The sequence below is a fragment of the Ascaphus truei genome, chromosome 14 (assembly GCF_040206685.1).
Source record: "Ascaphus truei isolate aAscTru1 chromosome 14, aAscTru1.hap1, whole genome shotgun sequence".
NCBI lineage: Eukaryota > Metazoa > Chordata > Amphibia > Anura > Ascaphidae > Ascaphus > Ascaphus truei.
The window spans coordinates 38,607,539-38,633,796 of record NC_134496.1 but is presented as its reverse complement, the minus strand read 5'-3'; the positions used below and the strand labels follow the sequence as shown (position 1 = coordinate 38,633,796).

General features: G+C 44.5%; 1 protein-coding gene across 3 annotated transcripts in view; it reads right to left on the bottom strand.

The window, feature by feature from the left end:
* The window catches only part of KCNAB1 (potassium voltage-gated channel subfamily A regulatory beta subunit 1), a 127,709-nt gene that overhangs the window by 38,806 nt on the left and 62,645 nt on the right, over positions 1–26,258 (bottom strand). For all 3 annotated transcript variants that reach the window (XM_075570540.1, XM_075570541.1, XM_075570542.1), the window contains exon 2: positions 6,509–6,552. In XM_075570540.1, the coding sequence (XP_075426655.1) occupies positions 6,509–6,552 (44 nt within the window). The remainder of the gene's footprint in view (positions 1–6,508; positions 6,553–26,258) is intronic.

Here is a 26,258-nt window from a genome sequence, read left to right as displayed (position 1 = left end):
TCAGTCATTGACTGTGTTGAAGCTGGGATATCCTTAAAACCTCACCTGTTGTGGCCCTTGATGATTGGAGTTGGCCACACCTGTCATAGAGGATGGGTCCCCATTTGTATTTGTGCCTAACCATCTGTGACTAAAGACATCTGAGTATCTTAATACTTAAATAGGCACCGAGTGAGACACCCACAGAACCTGTAACCATGGTAACCACACTGCGATAGCATGGAAATTCTCTAACACATCACATTCTCTTATCCTTCCTGAGGGGTTCCTTTGATGTATTTACAGTATGTTACATTAGTGTCTGTCTTCCGTTTGAGGTTTATAATCTCAAATTGTGCTGGGTGTAAATGCGCAGCCCCTAAAGCCAATTATAATGCACGGTCCCGCATTAGTTTCATTTTGACAGAAAATTAAAGCTTGGAAACAACTTTTTAGAAAGTTAGAACATTCTTTATTAAATGGAACAGCTGCTTCCGCTTGTGTTGTGGTTATGCTGCATTAAATAAATGACCTATTTAGATATGTAATTTAGGGTATTAAAACGATCTTTGGACAACAAACACGCCCGGGATTGTAATATGGGAAAAACAATACCCTGTCATCAGAATATATAAAGAATTTACTAAAATTACAATAAAAATATGCGGTTAACCTTTTCACTACCAGAGGGGCCAGTTCCAGCTTGTATTATAGGACCGCCCTGGCAGCACAGAGGTTAAGAAACGATTAGGCTTTAGAGAATAGTAATAATGTATCTACTATATATTTTGGAAAGTTGTTTAGTCATCTGTTCGCTATGCATTTGGACACCTCTTAAGATGGGGGTGCGCAAACTGGGGGGCGCAAGATTTTCTAGGGGGGGACGCGGCGGTTGTAGGGGCCCCGCGCTTTCCCCCAAGGGTAGGGAATCGAGTGAGGCCTCTGCAATGTCTCCTACTTCACTTGCCTTGTGTTCGTCATTTTTTGATGCCGGTTCAGGTGAAAGTGGGGGAGGGGAGGGGCACGAGCAATGGGGCTGGCAGGCATGGGGGCGCAGCGCACAAACTTTGCGCACCCCTGTCTTAACATATCGTAACCACATTTTGCATAATAGTTCCTGAGATCAAGGAACAGGATTTGATCTATGTTTGGAAATTGGATACATTCTATTTTCAATTCTATGAGTTATTACAATTTCTCTAAGCGAGTCAGCCACTGGGTGTTGTACCTGGCAGGCTATGTATCTGGCACATGACATCATACTGGTGATATCATAATGCACATAGCCTGGTGGCAGATAAGGAGAGTCAGATAGCTATAAAGTTTACACAGAAAGCAGACAAAGAAAGAAAGAAACAGAGGAAGTCAGTTGACACGTGAGAAGAAAGTAAGAAGGCTGGAAGAGAGGGTGGGGACATCATAAGGTATTAAAGGAAAGTGGTGGGAGGGAGAGTGATGAGGGGAAGGAGAGTGATGAGGGGGGGGGGGGAGGGGAGAGAAGAGGGGGAGAGAAAGAATGGGGTAGGATGGGAGGGATGAGGTTGGTTTCTAAGAATTCTCGAGCAACTCCAGGTACTTTTAGCTTATGTTTATATATAAAACTTATATGAGCCTTGTATTTTGCTACGCATCCATTCTCAGGATACCCAAGAACACCTATATTGATCACCGAGGGAGATTACAATTTATGTTAGTCAGTTAGTCTGTGATTAATAATTAGTCGTGCAAAATAAAAATCTTCTCTCTTGATTGGCTCACTAATAAATGTCCCACTATTTGGCTTAAGATAAATGCAGACACTGCAATGTATTGGTTGTAATATTCCAACTGCATATGAGTAGATAGGCCCGATATTACATTGCCATTTAAAAGCCCTTACAAAATCCAGCATTCTGGCAATAAATGAATGCAGGGATATCTTAAATACATTTTCTGCAAAGGTATAAGCATGTATATTCTGACAATAAAGTATAACATGAGTGTATAAGAACTGTCAGCACTGAAATGGTTAAATGTTGAATATGTGTTTATGCTTTTAAATGCACATATTTGATTGACAGATATTTCGATAAGAGACTAGTACACCTCTTTGTTATTATGCAACAATACAATTCTAAGGCGTATAATATATAATTTCCTGTGTTACCATGACAGCATTCTCTTATCTTTCTCCCACTGCATCACCCGTGGATATGAGCCTATTTGTGACCTGCTTACAGCCATGTTTATGAACACCTACTTAACATACTAGATAGACATTTCATTTAATTGAAAAACCATATTCTGTATCATACAGGTCCTGCCTGGATCAGTGGGGGATGGGGAGACTTAATTTAATAGTGTCCCAAGTTGTATATATAACCCCTTAAACCTACCTCTAAATAACTTACGGAGAGATGCCCATGCTCAAAAAGGTGCACACCTGAGGTACCCTGGGAGATATACTAATGGCTATGCAAAGTATATTTAAAGGTGTCATAACACACTTCCTAGAAGGATTACCATAAGAACTATATTGTGTTGACAAGACTAAGGCACCCTGTGACTACAATGGTGTATTGATGTTTGACCCTACAGGATTAGAACCAGTGTTGGTTATACTGTAGGCCTAGGCGAACTAGGCAGTTGCCGAGGGTTGCATATTTTGGGGGCCAGCGGCAGAGGACGGTGACGGCAGAGGATGCTGTCATAGGACGGTGATGGCGGAAGCGGACAGCCCCACTCCACAGCTAGGTAGGGACATTTACGTGAGTGGGGGAGAGAGGGAATGGGGAAGAGGGGATGGGAGGGGGGGGGGGAAGAGGGGATGAGGGGTGGGGGGCAGAGAGAATGGTGGGGTGGGATAGAGAGAATGGGAAGGGAGAGAGAATGGGGGGAGAGGTGTGAGAGAGAGAATAGGGGAGGGAGAGAGAGAATAGGGGAGGGAGAGTGAGAATGGAGGGGTGGGAGAGAGAAAGACCTAGGAGGGAATACCATTAAAAACAACTGGTGCAGTAAAGCTACAGTATATGCCTCAACAGCAGGGGTAGCCAACTCCAGTTCTCAAGAGCTACCAAACAGGTCAGGTTTTAAGGAAATCCCTGGAAGAAAAAACAGGTAGCGCTATGTCCTAAAAAGTAAGCCGGCTGCCTATGATATAACTCTGACCCCTGGTCAGACAACTGGAAGTGGACAGAAAGTTATATCTGTGGTGCTCTGCACTAATGACAACTATATTATAATAGGATAAATATTAATATAAATATCAATATACAACCAGTATCAGTGATGTGGCCCGTCCAGTGAGGTGCTCCACGTGGTGATATGGTACATGAAAAGATAATAAAAAATCATAGCATAATACTGCAAAAGACAATAGACCAACATATATAACTAACAATAACATACAAGACAAACGCTGAGAACAACAGGTGACAATTAATAATATAAACACATTTAATTAAGACATAACATAGATAAAATACATATAAAAAAGGTCCCAACAGGACACTCATACTCGAGTGAAGGTACCTGCTTACCAGAGGCGAGGAGGTATTATGCGATGGATAAATCAAAGAGTATCCCCTCTTATGGATGAGCAGCTGCTGGCTCAGGCGTCCGCTCCTGGGCGTGGAGCTCTCCTGTTCGTGCGGTAACAGACCTCTCCAGTCTGTGGCGTTCGCCTCCGTCTCCGGTCCAATCTGCGCATGTGCAGTGGCAGCTGTGAGGTCGTGGCCGCAGATTCGTCTGGCCCAGGCTCCGCCGAGTGATGAAACGGATGGCGGCAGATTCGGTGCCAAATAAATGTCAGGCTGCAAAGGTTGACTTCAATAATAATCACGACTTCCGAAACGCGGAGGGTGGTCCTGCGTGACAGTCTACATCTCCACTCACTCGATATCCCCTTTTGAAGTCAACCTTTGCAGCCTGACATTTATTTTGGCACCGAATCTGCCGCCATTCGTTTCATCACTCGGCGGAGCCTGGGCCAGACGAATCTGCAGCCACGACCTCACAGCTGCCACTGCACATGCGCAGATTGGACCGGAGACGGAGGCGAACGCCACAGACTGGAGAGGTCTGTTACCGCACGAACAGGAGAGCTCCACGCCCAGGAGCGGACGCCTGAGCCAGCAGCTGCTCATCCATAAGAGGGGATACTCTTTGATTTATCCATCGCATAATACCTCCTCGCCTCTGGTAAGCAGGTACCTTCACTCGAGTATGAGTGTCCTGTTGGGACCTTTTTTATATGTATTTTATCTATGATATGTCTTAATTAAATGTGTTTATATTATTAATTGTCACCTGTTGTTCTCAGCGTTTGTCTTGTATGTTATTGCTTGTTATATGTTGGTCTATTGTCTTTTGCAGAATTATGCTATGATTTTTTATTATCTTTTCATGTACCATATCACCACGTGGAGCACCTCACTGGACGGGCCACATCACTGATACTGGGTGTATATTGATATTTATATTAATATTTATCCTATTATAATATAGTTGTCATTAGTGCAGAGCGCCACAGATATAACTTTCTTTCCACTTTAAGGAAATCCCTGCTTCAACACAGATGGCTCAATAAGTCCCTGCTTCAGCACAGGTGGCTCAATCAGTGGCTCAGTCTTTGACTGAGCCACTGATTAGAATGAGCCACTGATTGAGACACCTGTGCTGAAGCAGGGATATCCAGAAAACCTGACCTGTTTATTAGCTCTTGAGGACTGGAGTTGGTCACCCCTGCTCTACAGTAATGCAGATTCTCAGGAAAGGAAACCAAAAGGCTAAAAAAAATGAGTTTAGACTGATTACATTTAATTCATAGATTACAAAATGCACAAATATTTCAATTCAGTATTAAAACCGAAGATTTATTTTAATCCAGTGGAAGACAAATTAAGTGTTATATAGCACAGGATAAAGTACTACCAGACATTTAGATGTATTTGCATACTAAAACACCAAATAAAAATACCACAGGTCTGCAACCCGGTCTTTCCCCATTATCGCTTAGCAAACAGTGCTTTCATTGCAGCCAGGGATTCTGGGTAATGACATGCAAATGAGCACAGTGTGTCACTCTTTACTTCTTATTCATTTTAACATGGGACCCCATAAGCTTATGCCTGCTGCATTACACAGCTTCTCAGCACAGCCTGGGTTAAAGAAGTGCAGAGCCTGTAACCCTACTCACAGACTGTTGTTTAGAACTTTTGGGTCTCATCGGTGCAAGGGTACCTGTACGGTGAAGGGTTTTGTCACTTTTTTTACCCACCATAACTTTTTTAATGTGTGGTCACATTAACAGCAACCCCAGCTTCATTTTTTATTTTAACGTGATTAGCACCAGAGCAACCTGCAGAGCTTAAACAATCCATTTTTTTTTGTTAGCTCTGGGACCCTCTCCCCCCCACTCTTGTACCACTCTAGCCCCTTGGTTCTCATCGTTCTTACAATTTTGGGGGCGGGTGTTCTCCCCTTTTGGGGAAACAAAATGGCCACTAAACTACAGGCCAGTAGGAAGCTGCAACCGAGGACGTAAGTAGGGCATGCGCCTGCACTGAAAACTGCAAGTATCGCGGGATCCAGGGGGTCTCCGGAGCTGAAAATCGAGCAGTTCAGCTCTGGAGGATCCCTGGTTCTAATCCTGTTGAACAAAAATGTATTTCAATTATTGAGCAAATTGTTGCCTTAGAACATGAATGGTACAGTATGGTCATTTAACTGTGATTACTCAAACTGATACACCTTTTTCTAAATTGGCAGAAAACTGAAACTAATTGATAGTTTCCCAGTGTAGTATGTGATAATGAGGGTGAAAGATGAAAAGTAAAAGGTAATTTGCACAAAAATCCACTCTGAATTTACTTAACATTTGACACCAATCATTAAAATCCCATTTGTACACCCGCCACTTACCTTCTAACTGTACCTATTTAGCAGAAACCCGGTACATGCTCTGGTGTCCTGTTAGACCAGCTGTACCTACTGAACATAACTTGCTTGGTGTGTAGTGTGTAGAGATGGGCGAATATTTTTTTGCGGATTTGGATCCGCCGCGGATCATGTGGTTCCTTTGGTCTGCGGATTTCCTCGAATCCATTTCCAAAAGGGTGATTCCTCTTTTCAGGATATTTTTTATTTTCTATCACTGACAATCCACATAGCGGATTCTGCAATCAGTTGGCAGATTTTTAAGAATCCAATCCGCGGATTCCTGGACTCCGTGGATTGGATTCTTTCAAATCGCCCAGCGAGTGGCGGAATCCATGGATTGGATTGATAAAAATCCGTACAGATTCTAACCAATGGCAGTTTTGGATTCATCTACACGGATTGTGACAGGTGCGCCTATCTCTACTGGGGATTTGCATAGGTTAGGGGACTTCTATAGCAATTTCTTGGAAGTACTTCCAACAAGCAAGAGTAGAGGAATTACAGTGCTATCTATTTCTATGTGCCGAATGTTGGAGGATTTGTCGTCATTAAAATTCCACATAATTGCTCTTGATTTTCATGTATATATGGTGTGGCTTCTTATACTTACCAAGCCCCAAACATGATACTCTGAGTCCAGATTTTCCAAGATTCCTAGAAAATAAATAAAAAAGACTGCTGAAAGAACAATGAAACAGGACAGTTAAATATACAGTGAATTATATAGATATAATACAGGAATTCAAACACTAGGATGGCTCATCTTTTCTCCTCGACAACTTGAAAATGAGAGCTAAACTCTCAATGTATTATTCCCTAGTAAAGCATTTTATGAACAACAAAATGTTATAAAATTATTGATATTTTAGAAATATTTGTTTTTTAATCCTCTCCTTGGGAATCCCCAACATAACCCTGCTTTGGGAACAATCAAGCAGTGCTCTAATATTATATTCTCATGTTTGTGAAGTTCTTTAATTGTGATGGGGTTGGGGATCCACGGGAGAGGTGAACATTAATTTATAATGAAAGTAACAGCCTCAAAGAACAAAGAATCAGCACTGGAAATGGACACTTGAAGTGACGAGCTACATGTATTGCCACAGAAGGAAAGCGAAGATAACATTTCACACACAGAATACAATGACCAGCTCTTTGAACTTGACATTGAGAGTCCTATTTCTCGGAGTTTATTTTTAGGTGAAAAATCCGTGTTTAATTTTTTTTGTTATTCCAGTGTTTTCATTTTAATGAAAAGATCTGTGTCTGTGCACACATTTGAATTTGGGGGTTATCTGTGCCCTTTGTTTTAATTTCCATACTCCCCTGCGTTGCCTTTGTCTTCGACCTGTGGTGGGTTACAAAAAATAAGAAATAATGCTTCATGAAACACATGAAAGAAGAGAATACATTTTGAGATTTCAATGCCAATTATTTTACCTGAATGTAGGATATGTTCTACAGAGAACGATAAACGGTTACGTTTCGTAATAGGCATATTAGTGTTCCCGATTTGACCTTCACACAGAGGTCACCTTAGGTAAGTCACTGAACCACATGACTTCAATAACCCTTTTCATAATGCGACTTTGCTTTCCTTTGAAGGAATGGAGTTATGGCGTAGGCATTGATAGAGTGATATCTGAAGAACTCAGAGCCCGTGAAGGATCCCATCATTCTTCTCTTTCAATTAATTTCCATTCCGATTCCTATCTGTGCCATTCCTGACAGAATTACAGTGTTTTAGGGCAATGACATAACAAAACTTCCACAGGCAGCCTCCTGGGACAGATTCCCCACTTCTTTACCCTAAAAGATGGCAGCACGTTGAATTTAGATTAAATATACACTGCCCTCTGGATTTTGAAAGTCTTTCATGTTTATAGCTATAGGTGCAGAAATTAGGATGCTCAAAGCATGCAATCAGTCTCCTTCTTTTAGGTCACTTGCCGAAAGTGTGCAGCATACAGCATACATATATATATATATTTTAAAGCCTCGGCTACAGAACATTTCATAATTTAACAGTGAATGACTGAGTGAACTTTTACTGTAACACTGAAGAAGCAAATAGTTCCATAAAATGTGCAATTCACAACTGGAAGAGTATCATATAGATAATAATAGAAGTGAAGGTAGTTGTTTCAAGCAGCAATCCCTGTGAATTTCAATATACATTTTTTTCTATCTGCAGGGTCACCCGGATCTTAATCACAGTATGATTAGTTCTGGGGACTCCCTGGGTCCTGATATTCACTGGACATTTAAATGGAAAAACAAACATATCACTGGTCCCCTGCAGCAGTCCTCATATCTGTAAAGCTTAGAATCACTTGTTCTTGAGGGTAATGTAACCTCATGCACAAAGAAACACATGCAGGAAAGCAAATAGCATATGAACTTTTTACTGCAGGTCACAAAACAACACAGACGAGAAAGGGAACACTCGCACTCTCCCCACTGGCACAGGAGTGCTTCAACCTGGCTCCGGTTTCTCTGAGACAGCTGCCCGTCCTCCGTGCGCATGTCTTCCGATCTCTCCCCTTACTTTCAGGGCTCTGGGATGGTGTCACGTCAGCTATCCAAAGTCCAGGCACGGTGGCCTCTGAACGCCAAAAGACCAGAGGCCACCGTAGCTGGACTTCAGAGCCAGGTTGAAGCGCGCCTCAAGTCGCTCACTGCCTGTGCCAGTGGGGAGAGTGCGAGTGTTCCCTTTCTCCTCTGTGTTGTTTTGTGACCTGGCTCTGAAGTCCATACCTATATTGTACATCTATGGAAAACTCTCATGTTGGTCCATTAGAAGAGATCACTTCTTGAAAAAGTACTGTGGATTGCCGAGCATATTCAGACTCCTCCAGGCTCCTTCATGTTGTACAACCAATGTCTTACAGAGCACTAAACCAATACTGAAGAAAAACTCTTGTATATTAGGAATGTCCAACACAAGTTGTGGTCTGAAAAAGAACTACTTATCTCAGCAATGATGCAGGTGCTTGCCAGTGTGTTAGGTTTCACCCCCCTCCCCCACCCACCTAAGTCATCTGAGGACAATTTCTGTTGTTTTCGTTTGTTGTAAATTTGTCAGAGGTTGTGGTACATTTTAATGGACCAACAAGAGAGAGTTCTTCATAGATTAAATTATAATGCAAAAATGGTTTGACAATGTCTCTACATCATATAGCAGTACACATGTAAAATGGACCTACAGCATAAGTTATCTGTGCACTATAGATGTTGGGCCAATAAAACGTATCACAACATAAAGATGAACTCTTTTCCATGACCAAAAAAGCTACTAAAACTTTCAGTTCTTGTTTAATCCTTAGGTTGGATTTACCAAGTCCAAACAACAACTAGTTGTATTGAATGGAGGATAGTTATCAAGGCATATAATATGTTGTAGTACCAAAAACTGGGAAATATCTCTGATACTTTGGTTCTGGTTGTCAAACACAATTTACTAAAAGATTTCATGTCACTTTTGTGAGCAAGTTAAGGAGCTTTGTAACACAGAGGTTTGCCTGGAGCAGGTGATACGTGTTCCCTTTACCATTGGCGGGGTAAAAGTAGCTTGTGCCAAAACAAGGGCAATCATTAAAAAATAAGTAATAAAGAAGACAACAGCAACACTTTCTAAACAATGCCGATGGTTTATATCTACAGAAACCAATGCAAAATGATTCACGTCCACTTAATGATGCACAAACACGCAGTGCTGAAGAGGACAGCGTTACAAAGCAGATTAGGCAAAGTTTGAACACTTCTATGTGTCTTCTGGTTTCTAATGCTAAGCATTGTCCATGTCACATACCAACCAGGTGTTTGCCTAGCAAGAATGACTTACTGGGAGAACATGATTGGAACACAACGTACTGCATTTCCCATCTACACTTTGTGATACTCAATCGCTGGCGCCAGTAATTAGAAACTGGCACTGAGAGAAGCTACTAATTAATGATTACTTAGAAAAGCAAGTAAGGTGAATAGAAGTATTGCCTGGCCAAACGTATCATATATGCTGAGAATATACAACCAGACACAACAAGAGACAAAGAACAAGCAACAAGGGAATGTTATCATGTTGCAGATGATGTTTGAATGATGTCATTGGTTCTAACTGTTCTCAAATGCAGCCTTTAATTGAAATTTCATTGGTTAACAAAAATAATGTTGAATTGAAACTCTCCTTAAAAGATAATTTGTACAAATAATAGGCTGATGTATTCCTGTAAAGGAAGTGTGAATAGAAGTTTGGATGGACGCACTGCTCCGTTTTCACTTTGCGTTTGCATCAAATGTTACAAAGTTTTTCCTACATGTGACAAAAATTGTTATCTGGAATGCTTACGTTGCTTCAGATTTGGCGGATTAATTTTACATGAATAACTGATTTAAAAAGAAAAACAGAGATGAACATACATTTTATAATAATCTGTGCATCATGTAACTCCTTTCCAACTCCTGCTATTAACACTCCACCAATCGCAAGCTGACCCATATGGTACAAAGCTTGGAGCAAGATCCATGATACATTGATGCAATCAATCATCAGGGGATGACCTTGTGTCTTCTGATTGGACGACCCCTGCACCATCTTTGAAATGTGAATGTACATTCTTCGACTGAGCCACTGATTGAGCACCTGTGCTGAAGCAGGGATATCCTGAAACTCTGACCTGTTGGTGGCCCTTGAGCACTGGAGTTGCCCACCCCTGCTATTAATGCAATTCCCTAACACATAGACCACCACCATTGAGAACGTATTACACCCTACTCTGCTATTTTTCTTGTATTTTCGGGTGTGAACCTGCGCTCCCCTCATCTTGAAGATACATCTTTCAATTCACCTGAAGGTTACTGGCAACTGAAGAGGTAAATATGTCAGAAACTGGGGTGTCCGGAAAGCCAAAAATAGCACAATTTAGTCCCGGAGAACCAATGGTGTAAAAAAAACCGAAATCAATGCTGAAAATGGATGGGATTGCCGTTTTAAATGTTAGTTTTGTTGCTGTGTACAACAAAATATATTCACATCATGTTAGAATGCAGAGAAGTTAATTTTACATTTCTCCTGCTGATTTCATAGCTCTATACTTTAAGCGTTCTGCGTTAAATGAGTTTTGGATGCTTGTAGTAAACAGTGATTCAATGTAATGAGTCAAATTGTAATTCTATGGCAACTTCTATATGACACGATGGTTCATTCAAAATATGTGCTGCTCCGTGTAATCATACAGTATATATAATTGATGATATGGATAAAAAAAATGATAGGTCGTAAAAGCTTTCGCTTTTATCTACAAAAAAATGAATTATACTTTCTGGCTTAAAGAACGTAGTCTGATGACAAAAAAAGTAAACCATATTTAAGCTTTATGTCACACTTCTGAAATGTCACAGTAGTAAAAAAAGAGACTTTGCGGAGCAATAATCTTCAATAAACTTTTAATGTCGGCGGTATGTATATTTACACATTTTATTAACGCTGCGATTGTTAAGCCATGCCTTTCAAAACTGAACATTTAAACAACACTGAGTTCTGGGATCTGCAGAACTGTGAACAGCTGTGGAATATTTCTTATTTGTCTAATTGACACAAGAACCTACAGATTGTATGTTCATGTGGCAGTAACCACCTCTTGCAGCTGGTTGATTGCTTCTTCTGTGAAAAACAAGATTTCTGTTGATTCTTATTGATATACCCAACTTGAGACAAGTCGTCTGTGTGCTATATGGCAATTAAGTTGTAAACTATAGTGTTGTACAGTACTAGTTCGTACTTGTTTGTGCTTTTTCTTAAAAATAGGCTGTGGAGCTTTTAGTATGACATGTGTGGGCATAATGTGTTACATGAAAACCGTGTGACCGAAAAATAGTTGAAAAGGCATTTGGGCATCTTAAAGCAACATATTCAATTTTTATGACCTTAACAGCAGTACAGAGAAGCATTTCGCTAGTGCAATGACACATAAGGAATAAAAAGACCAGCAAGTTGTGTAAAAGCAAAGGGCCAGTAATATGCTGACTTCCCATTATTTAGACAGGGAGCCAGGCAGTGGTCCTGCTTTGTGCAGCACAATGAAAGCAGACAATGCGGGGCACAGAGGCAGAAGAAGCCGGTGTACTAGGCATGGAATACAACGCAGAGGGCAGTGAGTGGATGTCAATGAACCTCTTACTTGTTTAGCTCTCAATAGACAACCGAGTAGAGTGCATTGATGCTATTTCCATGCACGTCAACCCAAATATTCTACTTAACCTATGTAATAAAGTGTTGCCGACATAATGACTGTCTTTATATCTTCTTTACACAACATACATGCCACAGGGAACTGAAAACCAATGCATTGTTGGACCCTTCGTTATTTAAGGTGACAGAAGGTGCGATATCTGTATTTTCAAATTCCCTGTCAATGTAGATAAGGCTCTCGCAGAATTAGCCTCCTCACAGGAGGACAACGGAAAGCTTTATGAGGAATGGTCCTGGCTGTTAATTTGGTGCTATCAGCCAAACCTACACTAACGTTGGCGTGTTACAATGGCGAAACCCTTTCCCATAACCCAGCCCTTAACATCCAAGCTAGATGCACACTTCATTCACCCTCCTGTAGTAATAATAGTTTAATACGCTTTACTGCTATCTTCTCAAGTATCCATTGTGCTGCACATTCTAGAACACTTGATTTCCTTCTCTGAGGCTGTTGTAGCAGATAAAGAGATACATTACAGAGTCTGTTACATACCAATTTCTTAACCACAAGCCCCAGTCTTTGCTGTTTCTCTCGCTACTTTTCATACAATGCAGGTTTAGAAAATCAAAACAAAAAAAGTGTCAGTTTTTTGCAATGTCATATTTCAACAGGATATATGATTTGCACCCGTTACACAGGTGCTGTTTTTTTCTTTATTTAAACAAAAAATTCAACTATTTCTTAATACGTTTAACTGATGGAATTAGGGTTGGGTCATCGGCTGGCTCCACACTATGTGCCTCGAATTCCTGCTGGTTTCGTGTTGGGATGTTTTCTTAATTAAAATTAAGATGAAATCTCCCCCTCGGCAGTTCGATACCACAAAAGAATAAATCCCTTGGGTTACCTTGATGCACATTCTTGTACTGATTTGAAACCCTGCGCTCCATCGCGCTCCATCGCGCTCCGTCGTGCGCGCACTAGGGGTGGCCTCATAGGCATTAAGCAATATGTGCTTGCCGCACGCTAGCACAATCGCGCTGACTAAAAACTCAGCATAAGGCTTGTATTATACTAAGCGCGTGCACGCGGTAATGGAAAATACCTGTCTCCCTATGACAGTGTATCCAGTGCCGTCGCGCACGCACGGCAGACAGCGGCGGCGGCGCGGCAGCTGTGTGGAAGAACAAAGACATTTGTATTTTCGAGCGGCTGCCGTGCCACTTCGAGCTCATCACAGTGAGGCCTACCCTTGTGATGTCATGGCCACGCCTCCTAGTCACGCGCGTCATCGTTTGGCCTATATACAGAAAACGCGCGCTCCACGCACAACGTCATGCGCGTAAGCGCTTGCTATAATACAGACTTAAGGATTGTGATGGGATTTGCTGAGTTCAGTTACTGAGAACATTGTGGATAAGATCAAATCAGCACATGGTCTGCAAGCTTACAAATGCTTTGGCCAAACTAATTTAGCTAAGGCTAAGGCCCCAGTGCGCGCGCTGCTCGCACGACGGGGTGCCTGGCGGGCGCTCGTTACCCGAGTCAGCACAGCCTGGTGAACTCCAGGCAATTTGCGACGGGGAGGCGTGGCGGGGGCGCGGCCATGACGTTACGTGGCTGGTTCGCCCTTCATTGGCTGACCCGCCGCCGTGACGTGGCCAGCGCTCCGTCACCACAAGAAAAGACAAAATCCTTGTCTTTACAAAACGTGGTCACGCATTGCGAGCTCTACTTGCGCGTGCAGGCATCGCCTGCGCCCGGCACCATAGAGGGACGGATGTTGTTCCCACCGCGCACACCGCCACCGGGGACAAAGTCTACGTGACCCTCACTTATGAGTGAAGAACAGATAAGTATTTAACAATATGATTTGTCATGTTGGATGTAGCATTGCGGTTTCTCTGTCTTTTGTTTATAGCTGTATCTTAACAGTCTCCCTTTCTGTTTACATTGTGCTTTCAGGATTCGCCTTTTCTACTCATTAAAACCATTTTGCATAATACAGTATCTCCTAATTGCCTTGTTGTTTAGGGAAATGAAACCATTGTAATTATAATCTCTCTCATTTAAAATTGTAACAAAAATATACACGTTTACTCGTGAAATGCCCGGCCTTGATAAATTGTGATTGGTTAGGAAAATTAAACACATTTAGTTTGGCTCTCTGAGCAAACCTCATTCATAAAAAAAATCCTCAGAGATTATCTAACGGGCCATAAAATGTAGGCTTAAGCAGAGTTGCCATTATTCTGCAAATATGTCATATATTTAACTTCCTTCATTCACAATAGATGCTCATTTTATCATTTGTTTCTTCAACAGTTTTTGATCAGCATAAAAGAGTAAAGCATTGATGATCTTGATCTTCTGTGCCATTCTCTTCTGCAATTGTGAACAATTCCTTCGCATTCAGCAATCGTATATAATAAAGGAGGCTCCATCGTAGGCAGCAGAGAGGACAAAAGATGACAGAAATGAGATATGGATGGATAATAGATTTAAATGTAGCCAGTCACCTCTTTGACTTTCGCTGACCAGGTATTTTAATACATTGAAGAAGCGAAATGAATAACCATCTAAAAGCTCGTTACTTCCGAAAGACCTGAAATCAATTGCTCTGTGCTGCAGCTGCTCCAGCAGTAACCAGGCACACTGGGCTACTTTCTATTGTTACTAATAAAGAAATACTAAAATGTCTATTTATAAAAAGTATGCCGCACGAGAAAAACTAACTTATATTTAAGATACAAAATGTGCAATAGGCAGATAAGTCAGTAATGGCTTAAAAACTCACATTTATCAAATCCCCCTTTGTTAGGGAAGCGTATTGTCCTTTATGGTTATTGGACAATACGCTGCGCCTGATAAAGGGTGTCTTGTAACCTGAAAGCTTTTTTTCATAACCACCTGCAGATGAAAACAGGCTTTCTTGAATCCCAAGCTGGAAGTGTGTGTGTGTTGTGGACCGGTATGGATAGAGCTGCACTGTACTGCAGGCAGATGTGGGACTGGAGCTCTCTGTTCTCCTGCACGACATCAGAATTCTTCAACAGAAACTAACAGCGTGAGTGCATTGTCTTCTAACTTTTTTATTTTAACCACACTCCCATGCTTCAAAGGCAGTGTCATTGTTTTCAGTGTCAGTGCCCTTAATCACTGAGTCACTTCTACTGCAAAATGACTTTCCTCTCATCAAATCCTATAACGACCTAAGGTTTAACAGAAGTACCTGTGTGAATACAACTCAACTATCATTCTGTCAAATGAAAGCCAAATTCATATCAGCTGCTGTAAATGGCTAAGGCTACGGCCCGCTCCCTCAGTCAGCGCGCCCGCACTGCATGCAGGCAGCGCACAGAGAGGCACAGACCGCTATTTGAGGTCTCTAGGGAGCGGGAGCGGCGGCCGTGGTTTGAGCGGAGGGACCCGCTACTCCCCCCCTCCCTCCATGGGCTCGGTCTCCCAGGCTGCAGGAGGGAGCTGCTGAGGCTGGTGGAAGGTAAGCAGCTCCCGCTCCCTCCCTCTACCTCCACAAATGCCCTCCTCACACACACTGATACACACACACACACACCACCCCCTACCTTGTGGAGGAAGCTCTCTGACAGCTCCCGCTCCCGCCCTCGCCACTGATAGGCTCATCAGCGCACCACGTGACGCGTCACCGCTCGGGATCACAATTTTCTTGCATCCCCTGGCGGCTGACGCGTCACAGCGCGTTGTGAGCCATGCAGCGAGGGGGGACTTGGACCGGCTCAAGAAGGATACCCCTGCTGGTGAGGAACGCGCACGTGGCTGTGTGCGCCGCTGGACGCAGCGGGACCAAAGCCTAAATATACGAAGCAGTGCTACGCCACTATGCGATCTGAGACTGGAAGGTGTCCTGTGGCTTTGCATCACCGTGTGTCCAATGTATCCATGTTTTCTTCAATAGTGATACATACCATGGGGCATTAGTAGTGGAAGGAATGCATTAAATGTCCTCCATATCATGTATCCCATGTACATTTTGAGGTCCGTACATGAGATAGCTTGTACTTAATGTGTTATAAGAGTTCTACATTTGCCTTCATGACTGAACAAGTGTATGAATTGGTCTATACCAGCAATGTAGGGATATACTTTATACTTAATTTTGCACCTACAGTGCATCTGTTAATACTCACGTAGTTGTGCTTAATTTATAAAGACTCTTTAGAAACGCTTCATTGCAGTCCAACCACCTCTGCAGCAATTAGAGAAGGCATATGGTACATTCATAGCAAACACAAACGTTTCAAATGCAGCTACAATTCTAGTACTCTATAGGCACAGGCAGCATTATTCCTGCAGGTATGTCAAACACAATCTAATAAAGTAAATAGTAGAGATGGACAAACCGGTCCAAATCCGTTTCCCGGAATTTCCAAAGTTTTTTAGACCAAATCTGTCCTCCCTACCAAAATCCGCCTGTGGATAGGGTATTAATAAAATCAGAGTGAATTAATCTGAATCCACCATTGGATACAAACCGGCTGGGTTTTTAAGACTCTGCACTCAGATTCCATATTGAATCAGAAATGTGCATCGCGGTTTGCTAAACATCCGCACTCAGATTGTTAAAAATATGCACTCTCTATCCGCAGATTTAATCTGAGTGCGGATTAATAACAATCCGACTGCGGATAATTAATCCGCCATGTGGATTGTTAGTGATTTTTTTTTTTAAAAATGTGAAAATGGCGGATCACCCTTTTTGAGACTGATCTGCAGTAATCCGCGGACCAAACAAACTGGCCAATCCGAGGAGGTTCTGAGTTTGCCAAAAAATCCCGCCCAGCTCCAGTAAATAGTACTGCATTACCATATTGTTTTATTCTGCATATAAACTCCTATCTGCAGTCACAGACTAAAACAACAGCTCTTCTTTCCAGCTCTAACGTTTTGCAAAATCTAGCTGGCCATTGAGTTACTATTAAAGCCCAGTAACATGTATTTAGATGACTAGAGTAGAGAGAAGCAACACAAGGCACTTTCGGATTTAGTTAGTCTCATTTATTAAAGCCAATACACAACGTTTCGACCCATAGGTCTTTCTCAAGTGAAATAAAGTGGCATCTTTATCACTGTGGCATCACTTGAGAAAGACCTATGGGTCGAAACGTTGTGTATTGCCTTTAATAAATGAGATTAACTAAATCCGAAAGTGCCTTGTGTTGCTTCTCTCTACTCTAGTTATGGGATTTATCCTTCAAACCCAGGCGCAACGGTCACTGTATTGCGATTATGATTTTTTATTTATGGTGTGCAGCATTTGTTTTTACTTTAGATGACCAGATACATGACATTGCCTCTTATGGACTACAGTGAATGTTAGCCACCCCCAGACCTCAATTTGTGTCTGCAACGTATTTGGAATTCAAATACTAAACTCACCATACATCATACATAGGCACTCTTTATTGTTACAATATAATAACCGATTCCCAATATATAGAGAAATAAATTATTTATGAAATACAAAAAAAGTATATATAATTTTGCTTTTCACTAAAAATACAATTCCAAAAAGAAGACCCCACGTTTTGGAATACATTTTTTTTGTGAAAATTATATTTTTGGTGCAAGATAAAATGATATATTTGTTGTATTAAATAAATAAATAATTAACTTCTTTTTATATATACAGTATATACTAGCTGAGAGACCCGGCGTTGCCCGGGATGTAAATGCGTAATAGGTAGTATTATTTATAAATGGTGGAACAATAGGTGAGTATTTGTTGGAAAGGTTGGATAATAATGTTGAAAAGAAAGATGGAAGAAAATGTAATACGATGTTGTATAAAAATGGTTTATTGTAAACACACCACAGTACAATGTATATTTTGGTGACATAAGTGATGTAAAAATGTGAGGCGTGTGTCCTGCTAGGGTGTGAGCGTGTGTGAGGCGGCAGGTGGGTGTTCAGTACGGGTGGCGCATTGGTTGTGAGTGCTGGCTGTGGGTCGGGGTCCTGCTAGGGTGTGAGGCGGCGGGTGTGTGGCGAGTGCGGGTGACAGCTGGTCAGTGATATTGTTGCGTAGGGGCAGGATGCGGCAGGTGTGTGTCGAGTGTGTGTGGGTGGGTGAGAGGCGGCGGGTGTGTGTCGAGTGTGGCAGGTCTGTTTAGTGCGTGCGGCGGCTGTGTGGCGCGGGGATGTGAGCGGTGGGCGGGTGAAAGGCAGAAGTGCGGGTGGGCGAAAGGCAGAGGCGGGAGGGCGGACGAAAGGCGTTGAAGGAGGGGAGGTGAGGTCGGAGTGGTGGTGGGGGGTGGTGAGGGGAGGTGAAGGGGGGCGGAGGGGAGGTGAGGATGGGTGGTGAGGGGGGGGTGGTGGGGGATGGTGAGGGGAGGTGAAGGGGGGGCGGAGGGAAGGTGAAGGGGGGGTGAGGGGAGGTGAAGGGGGGGTGACGGGAGGTGGAGGGGGTTGCCGGGAGGTGAAGGGAGGGGGGGGGGGTGACAGGAGGGGGGTGACAGGAGGCGAAGGGGGGGGTGGTGACAGGAGGTGAAGGGAAGGGGGAGGAGAGGAAGGGGGAAGAGGGGAGGAGAAGGAGGGAGGGGGGGAGGTGGGGGAAAGGGTGAAGGGGGGAGGTAAGGGTGAAAGGGGGTAAAGGTGGGGGAGGGGAAAAGGGGGAGGAGGGAAAGGGGGGAAAGAGGGGGGAAGGGGGGAAAGAGGGGTGGAGGGGGGAAGAGGGGAGAGGGGGGATGGGGAAAGGGGGAGGTGGAGGGGAAGTGAGGAGGGTAAGGGGGGAGGTGAGGAGGGGAAGGGGGAGGTGGAGGAGGGGAAGGGGGGGGAGGTGGAGGAGGGGAAGGGGGGGGAGGTGGAGGAGGGGAAGGGGGGGGAGGTGGAGGAGGGGGGAGGGTGGAGGGGGGAGGTGGAGGAGGGGGGAGGGGGGGGGAGGTGGAGGAGGGGGGAGGAGGCGAAGGGGGGAGATGGAGGAGGGGAAGGGGGGAGATGGAGGAGGGGAAGGGGGGAGATGGAGGAGGGGAAGGGGGGAGGTGGTGGGAAGAGGGGGGAGGTGGTGGGAAGGGGGGAAGAGGGGAGAGGTGGTGGGAAGGGGGGAAGAGGGGGGAGGTGGTGGGAAGGGGGGGGAGGTGGTGGGAAGGGGGGAGGAGGTGGGAAGGGGGAGGAGGTGGTGGGAAGGGGGAGGAGGTGGTGGGAAGGGGGAGGAGGTGGTGGGAAGGGGGAGGAGGTGGTGGGAAGGGGGAGGAGGTGGTGGGAAGGGGGGGAGGTGGTGGGAAGGGGGGGAGGTGGGAAGGGGGGGGGCGGTGAAAAGGGGGGGGGGCGGTGGAAAGGGGGGGGGGCGGTGGAAAGGGGGGGAGGTGGTGGGAAGAGGGGGGAGGTGGTGGGAAGGTGGGAAGGGGGGGAGGTGGTGGGATGGTGGGAAGGGGGGGGAGGTGGTGGGAGGTTGTAAGGGGGAGTGAAGGGGGGTGAAGGGGAGGTGAAGGGGGGGGTGGAGGGGAGGTGAAGGGGGGGTGAAGGGGGGGGGTGGAGGGGAGGTGAAGGGGGGGGGGGGTGGAGGGGAGGTGAAGGGGGGGGGTAGAGGGGAGGTGAAGGGGGGGGGGTGGAGGGGAGGTGAAGGGGGGGGTGGAGGGGAGGTGAAGGGGGGGGTGGAGGGGAGGTGAAGGGGGGGGGGGTGGAGGGGAGGTGAAGGGGGGGGGTGGAGGGGAGGTTAAGGGGGGTGGTGGAGGGGGGGTGAAGTGGAGGGGATGTGGAAGGGAGGGGAAGTGTAGTGAGGGGTGGGTGAGGGGAGGTGAAGGCCGCTCACTCACCCGTCCGTCAGCTCCCACGTGGATCTGAGGCGGGAGGCAGCGTGTTGTGGCCGCTCCCCCGCTGACTGTAGCGGCGCCGGGGGGGGTGGAGGGGAAGTGAGTGAGGGGAGGTGATCACTCCGCTCCCCCGCTGACTGTAGCGGCGCCGGGGGGGGGGGTGGAGGGGAAGTGAGTGAGGGGAGGTGATCACTCCGCTCCCCCGCTGAGTGTAGCGGGCGCCGGGAGGGGGTGGAGGGGAAGTGAGTGAGGGGAGGTGATCACTCCGCTCCCCCGCTGAGTGTAGCGGCGCCGGGGGGGGGGGGTGGAGGGGAAGTGAGTGAGGGGAGGTGATCACTCCGGTCCCCCGCTGAGTGTAGCGGCGCCGGGGGGGGGGAGGAGGGGAAGTGAGTGAGGGGAGGTGATCACTCCGCTCCCCCGCTGAGTGTAGCGGCGCCGGGGGGGGGTGGAGGGGAAGTGAGTGAGGGGAGGTGATCACTCCGCTCCCCCGCTGAGTGTAGCGGCGCCGGGGGGGGTGGAGGGGAAGTGAGTGAGGGGAGGTGATCACTCCGCTCTCCCGCTGAGTGTAGCGGCGCCGGGGGGGTGGAGGGGAAGTGAGTGAGGGGAGGTGAAGGGGGGTGAGGGGACGTGAAGACCGCTCACTCACCCGTCCGGCCGCTCACTCACCCGTCCGGCAGCTCACTCACCCGTCCCGCAGCTCCCACGTGGAGGGGGGGGGGTGAAAGCGCGGGAAACAGGGAGAGGCGGAGGAAGAGGCGGAGCCTCCGGGACCGGTGGGGAAGAGAGCGGGAGATGTGCTGCTAACACTGTGAGCCCCGCTAATGTATGTAACAGAGAGAGAGAGAGTGAGAGAGAGAGAGAGAGAGAGAGAGAGAGAGTGTGTGTGTGTGTGTGTGTGTGTGTGTGTGTGTGTGTGTGTGTGTGTGTGTGTGTGTGTGTGTGTGTGTGTGTGTGTGTGTGTGTGTGTGTGTGTGTGTGTGGTGATGTGTGTGTGTAGTGATGTGTGTGTGTATTTTTTTTTTTGTTTTTTTGGACCTTTGGCCCGTCACTCCGCCTCATGCCAATGAGAGGTGTGGGGGGCGGGCCAAGGGGGTGGTGTGAGTGTGTGAGCCCAATGAGAGGTGTGCGGGGGCGGGCGGGCCAAGGGACCAATGAGATTGCTGCTAGGGACACCGGACATCCAGGCAGGCAAACATACAGTGCTTTCACTAATATAGTATAAGATAGTGGGAATCAGTTATTATGTTGGGACAATAAAGACTGCCTATATAGGACTGGTGAGTTTAGTATTGAAATTCTTCAAGTAGAGTCCAGCCCCGAATAGAGCTCCATTACCAAACATATAGACCAGGGGTAGCCAAGCCCAGTCCTCAAGAGCCACCAACAGAAGGACCACCAGTGCTGAAACCGGGATATCCTCAGACCCTGACGTGTTGGTAGCCCATGAGGACTGGAGTTGGCTACCCCTGATATAGACAAGAGCGCCCCCATTACATTCAGTTCTTTAACATATTTGGCTTGTTATTGGGAAAGCATGTGTGGACTCCAATAATGTTGCCGATTTCCAGCTTATATAACGGCGGTGGCAGTTTTAAAATACTGTACATGCTCTCTTCAGCTTCTTTACCTTATTCTAATGCTCACTATGAGAAGGTGACATCTTTCTGTGACAATCAACCTAATAGATGCTAATACAGGACATCTCGCACAGACACAGGCTGTTACTGCCTGTATGCGGTAATGGCCCTTGAATTGTTCACAGCACAAATACAGTTAAAAATTAAAACGGGTCGGTATGAGCAAAAACTGTATAATGCCAGTTTTTACACTTTTTACTTGGAAGTTGGGACCTGCTAGGTAAAAACCTTAAGCTATTTACTGCTTAAATATAAGTTGTTGTTTTTTTGTAAAGTGGCAAAGCAGGTAGCTGTGTGAGTCAGTGGTTTTAATAAAAGAAGTACAATAATAAAATGTGAGCATTGTCTAATTCCCTGGTCACATCTCTTCATAATAGGGATCCAGCAGGGGAACAGCTGCAGATTCACATGGCATCGTATTAGTTCCCTGATGGGAAGAGGAGCGCCATGGGGATTAAACAGGTTTCTTGTATTTTACTGGCTTTGTTCCTTAGTAAAAGAAACAATATGAGATTTAAAAAATTGCCATCAACCTTCTATCACAGAATGCACTGCAGCTGTAGACACAGTCAAAACACGTGAATTTTCTGCACTTATCTATAAAAAAATCTATGTGCTGCAGGTTACATAGTTACATAGTAGAGGTTGAAAAAAAGATATATGTCCATCGAGTTCAACCTATGTTAAATTTAGATGACAGATACTTATCCTATATTTGTAATTACAATATTTTGATCCAGAGGTAGACAAACAGAACCCCCCCCCCCCAATGACACCTCATCTAATGATATCACATAAGGGGGGAAATAAATTCCTTTTCGATTCCAATAATGGCAATCAGATTACTACCTGAATCAACATGGTTCCCATGATTACTTATTTTATCTTTACCTTTTTATTATTTACCTGTAAACCTTTCCTTTCTAAGACAATGGACAACCTTTTTTTTAAAACATATCTATTGTATCTGCCATCACAGTCTCCATGGGTAATTCATTCCACATTTTAACTGCCCTTATTGGAAAAACAAAACACAGAACCCCAGCAAGCTCTTTTTGGGAACCCCTGACCCCCACAAAATATATATATGTATATGTGTCAAAATGGAGTGCTATTGAGCGTGGCATATGTATACAACAGACAACTTTCCTGGGGAAATCGCCTTTCCTCTAACCTCAGGGATGTCCCCGTGTCCTTTGTACTGCCTTCGGGATGAATAGTTATTTTGAAAACTCCTTGTAATGACCCCAAATATATTTGTATATAGTTATCATATTCCCCCTTAGATGCCTCTTTTCTAATGTAAACAAATCTAATTTAGCTAAGTCAGATTTTCCATCCCCTTTATTAATTTGGTGACTCTTCTCTGTACTTTTTCTAGTTCCATAATGTCTTTTTATGGAGTGGTGTCCAAAACTGTACTCCATATTCAAAGTACGGACTTACTAATGCTTTATACAGTGGCATAATTATGCTTATTTCCCTTCCCTCCATACCCTGTTTTAATGCAAGATAAGATATTATTTGTCTACTGCTTGACATTGGGCACCATTGCTAAACCTGCTGTCTACAAGCACTCATAAATCCTTCTCCATCAAGGACTGACCTAATTTTGCCCCATTCAATTTGTAAATCACCTGTTTATTCTTGTTTCCCATAACCTTACATGTACTAAACCTCCGCTGCCATTTTACCGGCCAAAGTTTCCAGACTATCCAAGTCCTACTGAAGAGAAATTACATCCTGCTTGGATTGTACTATCTTACATAATTTTGTGTCATCAGCAAACATGGAAACTTTGCTCTCTATGCCAACCTAAAAAAGGTTAAAACAGGACTCTCCACAGAAGCCCTTACAATATGACAGGGGTGGACAACATCAGTGCTCAAGGGCCACCAACTGGTCAGGTTTTGAGGATATTCCTGCTTTAGCACAGATGGCTCAAGCATTTGCTCTGAGCCAACCTGACATGTTGGTGGCCCTTGACGACTGGAGTTTGCCATTCCTGCCATATGAGATTAACTCATAAAATTATATAAAGCTGGTATCTTGCTCCCTGAGCATTGCTCTGCTCTCACTGTTTACAAATCAAAATGTAGGGTTAACATGATTATTTTCGTAATCTCTGGCGTCTGAGGTTACCATGGTAACAACAGACTGCACTGGGTTCTGGGGAGACATCCATTTTGACCTCCCAGACACTACATGTGCTGAAGTGGCTGTCCTGGCCATTTTCTGCCAAAAAGTCTTAAACTGGCTTATATCACATGAACTGCTTAGATCTCCTGAACTGCTTATATCTCCTGAACGAGGAATAAAAATCCTCTGAGGACAATATGAGATCTGCTGCTTGAAGCTGATGCTGAATAAGATTATACTTTTTACACAAGACAAAATGGAACAAAATAACAATAATGAAGTACTCTGGTATCTACAACTGCTGATCACCTCTCTTTTTCCCTCCATGCACTAATGACACTACTGGTTTTTAACACAGGTTGGGGAAACTGGTCTCTGGTTAAAAGATCTGTTTGTTTTTCACAAACGTTGCTATTTTTTATGACTTTTTAGCCAGTCAGGAATATTCAACATTTGCCCTGAGAATGCATGAATGTTTTGCACATATCAAGTGTTAAGTGAGAACATATTACTAGCACATTAACAGTAACAGTCCTGAGGGCTCTCCCTATGACAAAGGCCTATATTCACCAAACTCCGATAAACTTGAGATGAACGCCTTTGGTAAAAGAAACATAACACGCGTTTTTATCTCACAAATATTGCCTTATTCACGAACATTTGTGTCTTTTAAAAAAAATCAAAAAATCTGTGCGATATTAAAAAAAAAGTATTGAAATATTGTGAGAAAGATTGTAGCAATTTGAAACAAGTTAGAAATGTAGTTAATATTAAATATTACATTAAAATCTCGCTCGAGTGGTATGTAATATAATGGGATTTGTTAAAAACCCTACGGCAAAAAATAAATAATTTAACAGCAAAAATCAAAGGATCAAGGCATATCAAAATTCACTAAAACCCAACATTTCAACATTATTCACCCTTTTTTATTACTTGTATCATGCTGCTTTAAACCCTGCACATCTTTGCAGTCACAGTCAGACCCTAGTTTGAGTTTCAGTCAAAGCTTTGTGTGACGTCTTTATGTTTGCCTAAGGTACAGAAAAGTATGAGTGTAAGCTCTTGTGGCGAGGATTCACTTGGTCTGCATAGTCTTTTTCTACACCCCCTGCCTAAAATAGCAGAATCTTAATGGAACGCTCCATTTTTGCTGTGATTCTGCATGACATTTATCAACAACTTGCAATGGCATTTTTATATCTGTATGATAGCTAGCAACCATAATAATAATAATAGTTTGTTCTTGTATAGCGCTGCTAGTTTTACAACGTGCTTAACAGAGACATTTGTGCAGATACAGGTCCCTGCCCCCCAGAGCTTACAATCTATGGGGTTTTTTTGGTGCCTGAGGCACAGGGAGATAAAGTGACTTGCCCAAGGTCACAAGGAGCTGACACTGGGAATTGATCCAGATTCCCGTGCTTCAAACTCAGTGCTACAGTCAGTGTTTTTACTCACTGAGACGCTCCTTCTCCCATGGGCGGACGCCCTATCGGGCGGTGAGTTGGTGCGGTGGGCTGGTGCTGCCAGCTCCCTGCCCCCCTGCAATTCTCTCCCTCCTCCTGTCGTCACCGGATCCAACTTCTGCCCGACCAGCGGAGGGAGCTCCAGAGTCCCCAGACCGGGAGGAGGGCTCCTCACTCCAAGGTGTGTGCGCGTGTGGTGGGGAGTCTTACCTTCTCCGGCGCGGCCCTCCTGCAGCCTTGTGTTGTCATGGCGACCCGACTGCAAATTACCCCCCGATGTCACCAGGCAGCGCGTTGCCATGACAACATGACCACGTGTTGCCACAATGCCGCGATGCTGCAGGACGGCCGCTCTTCAAGGAATCGCCCAGCCCGGTAGGTATCTGCAATCCGCCCCTGCTAGCAACGTCAGATTTGAGAGAATATGCACAAAATGTGTGCGCAGCTGCACACCAATGTTCACTAAAACAACTCTCCCTGCAATGCCGTATCTTAAAAGCTGCTCTATTTGAAGAAATGCATTTGAATATGTATTATAGGTCTTTAAGTGATAATCAACATTTCTGCCAGTTCTCCCACAATAGGTGACAGGATAAAAACATGGAGCACTCACCAGAGACATATTTCAGAAGAGATGCACATTAACTTAGCACATGCCAAGTATTAAACATGGGTTTATATTTTCCTATTGAAGTTATTATCTGTAAGAAATGGGTTGAATTTGACCATTTTTCTAGGACTTTTCTTTTTAATACTGTACAAAGCTTTTTCTTTTTTTTTTCCCATAGGCCAATCAATTAGCTAATGTTTTCTAATAGGGTTACAAAGAACTGAATACAAAGAGATAGGTGAAAAGCAAAACGATAACACTGCACAGGTTTCAGCCTATATATAATATTATTTTATTATATGAAATGTCCCATACCTGCTTTCTGTACAATGCTTTATGTAAACGCACAATTATATATTGTCTATTCCTACAGCACCATCACAAATTACTCAGGTTAAGTTAGGACAGCGGTGGCCAACTCCAGTCCTCAAGGGCCACTAACAGTTCAGGTTTATACCTGCTTCAGCACAGGTGGTTCAATCAGTAGCTATGGGGACCCCATGCTTCCCGAGATACTCACCTCT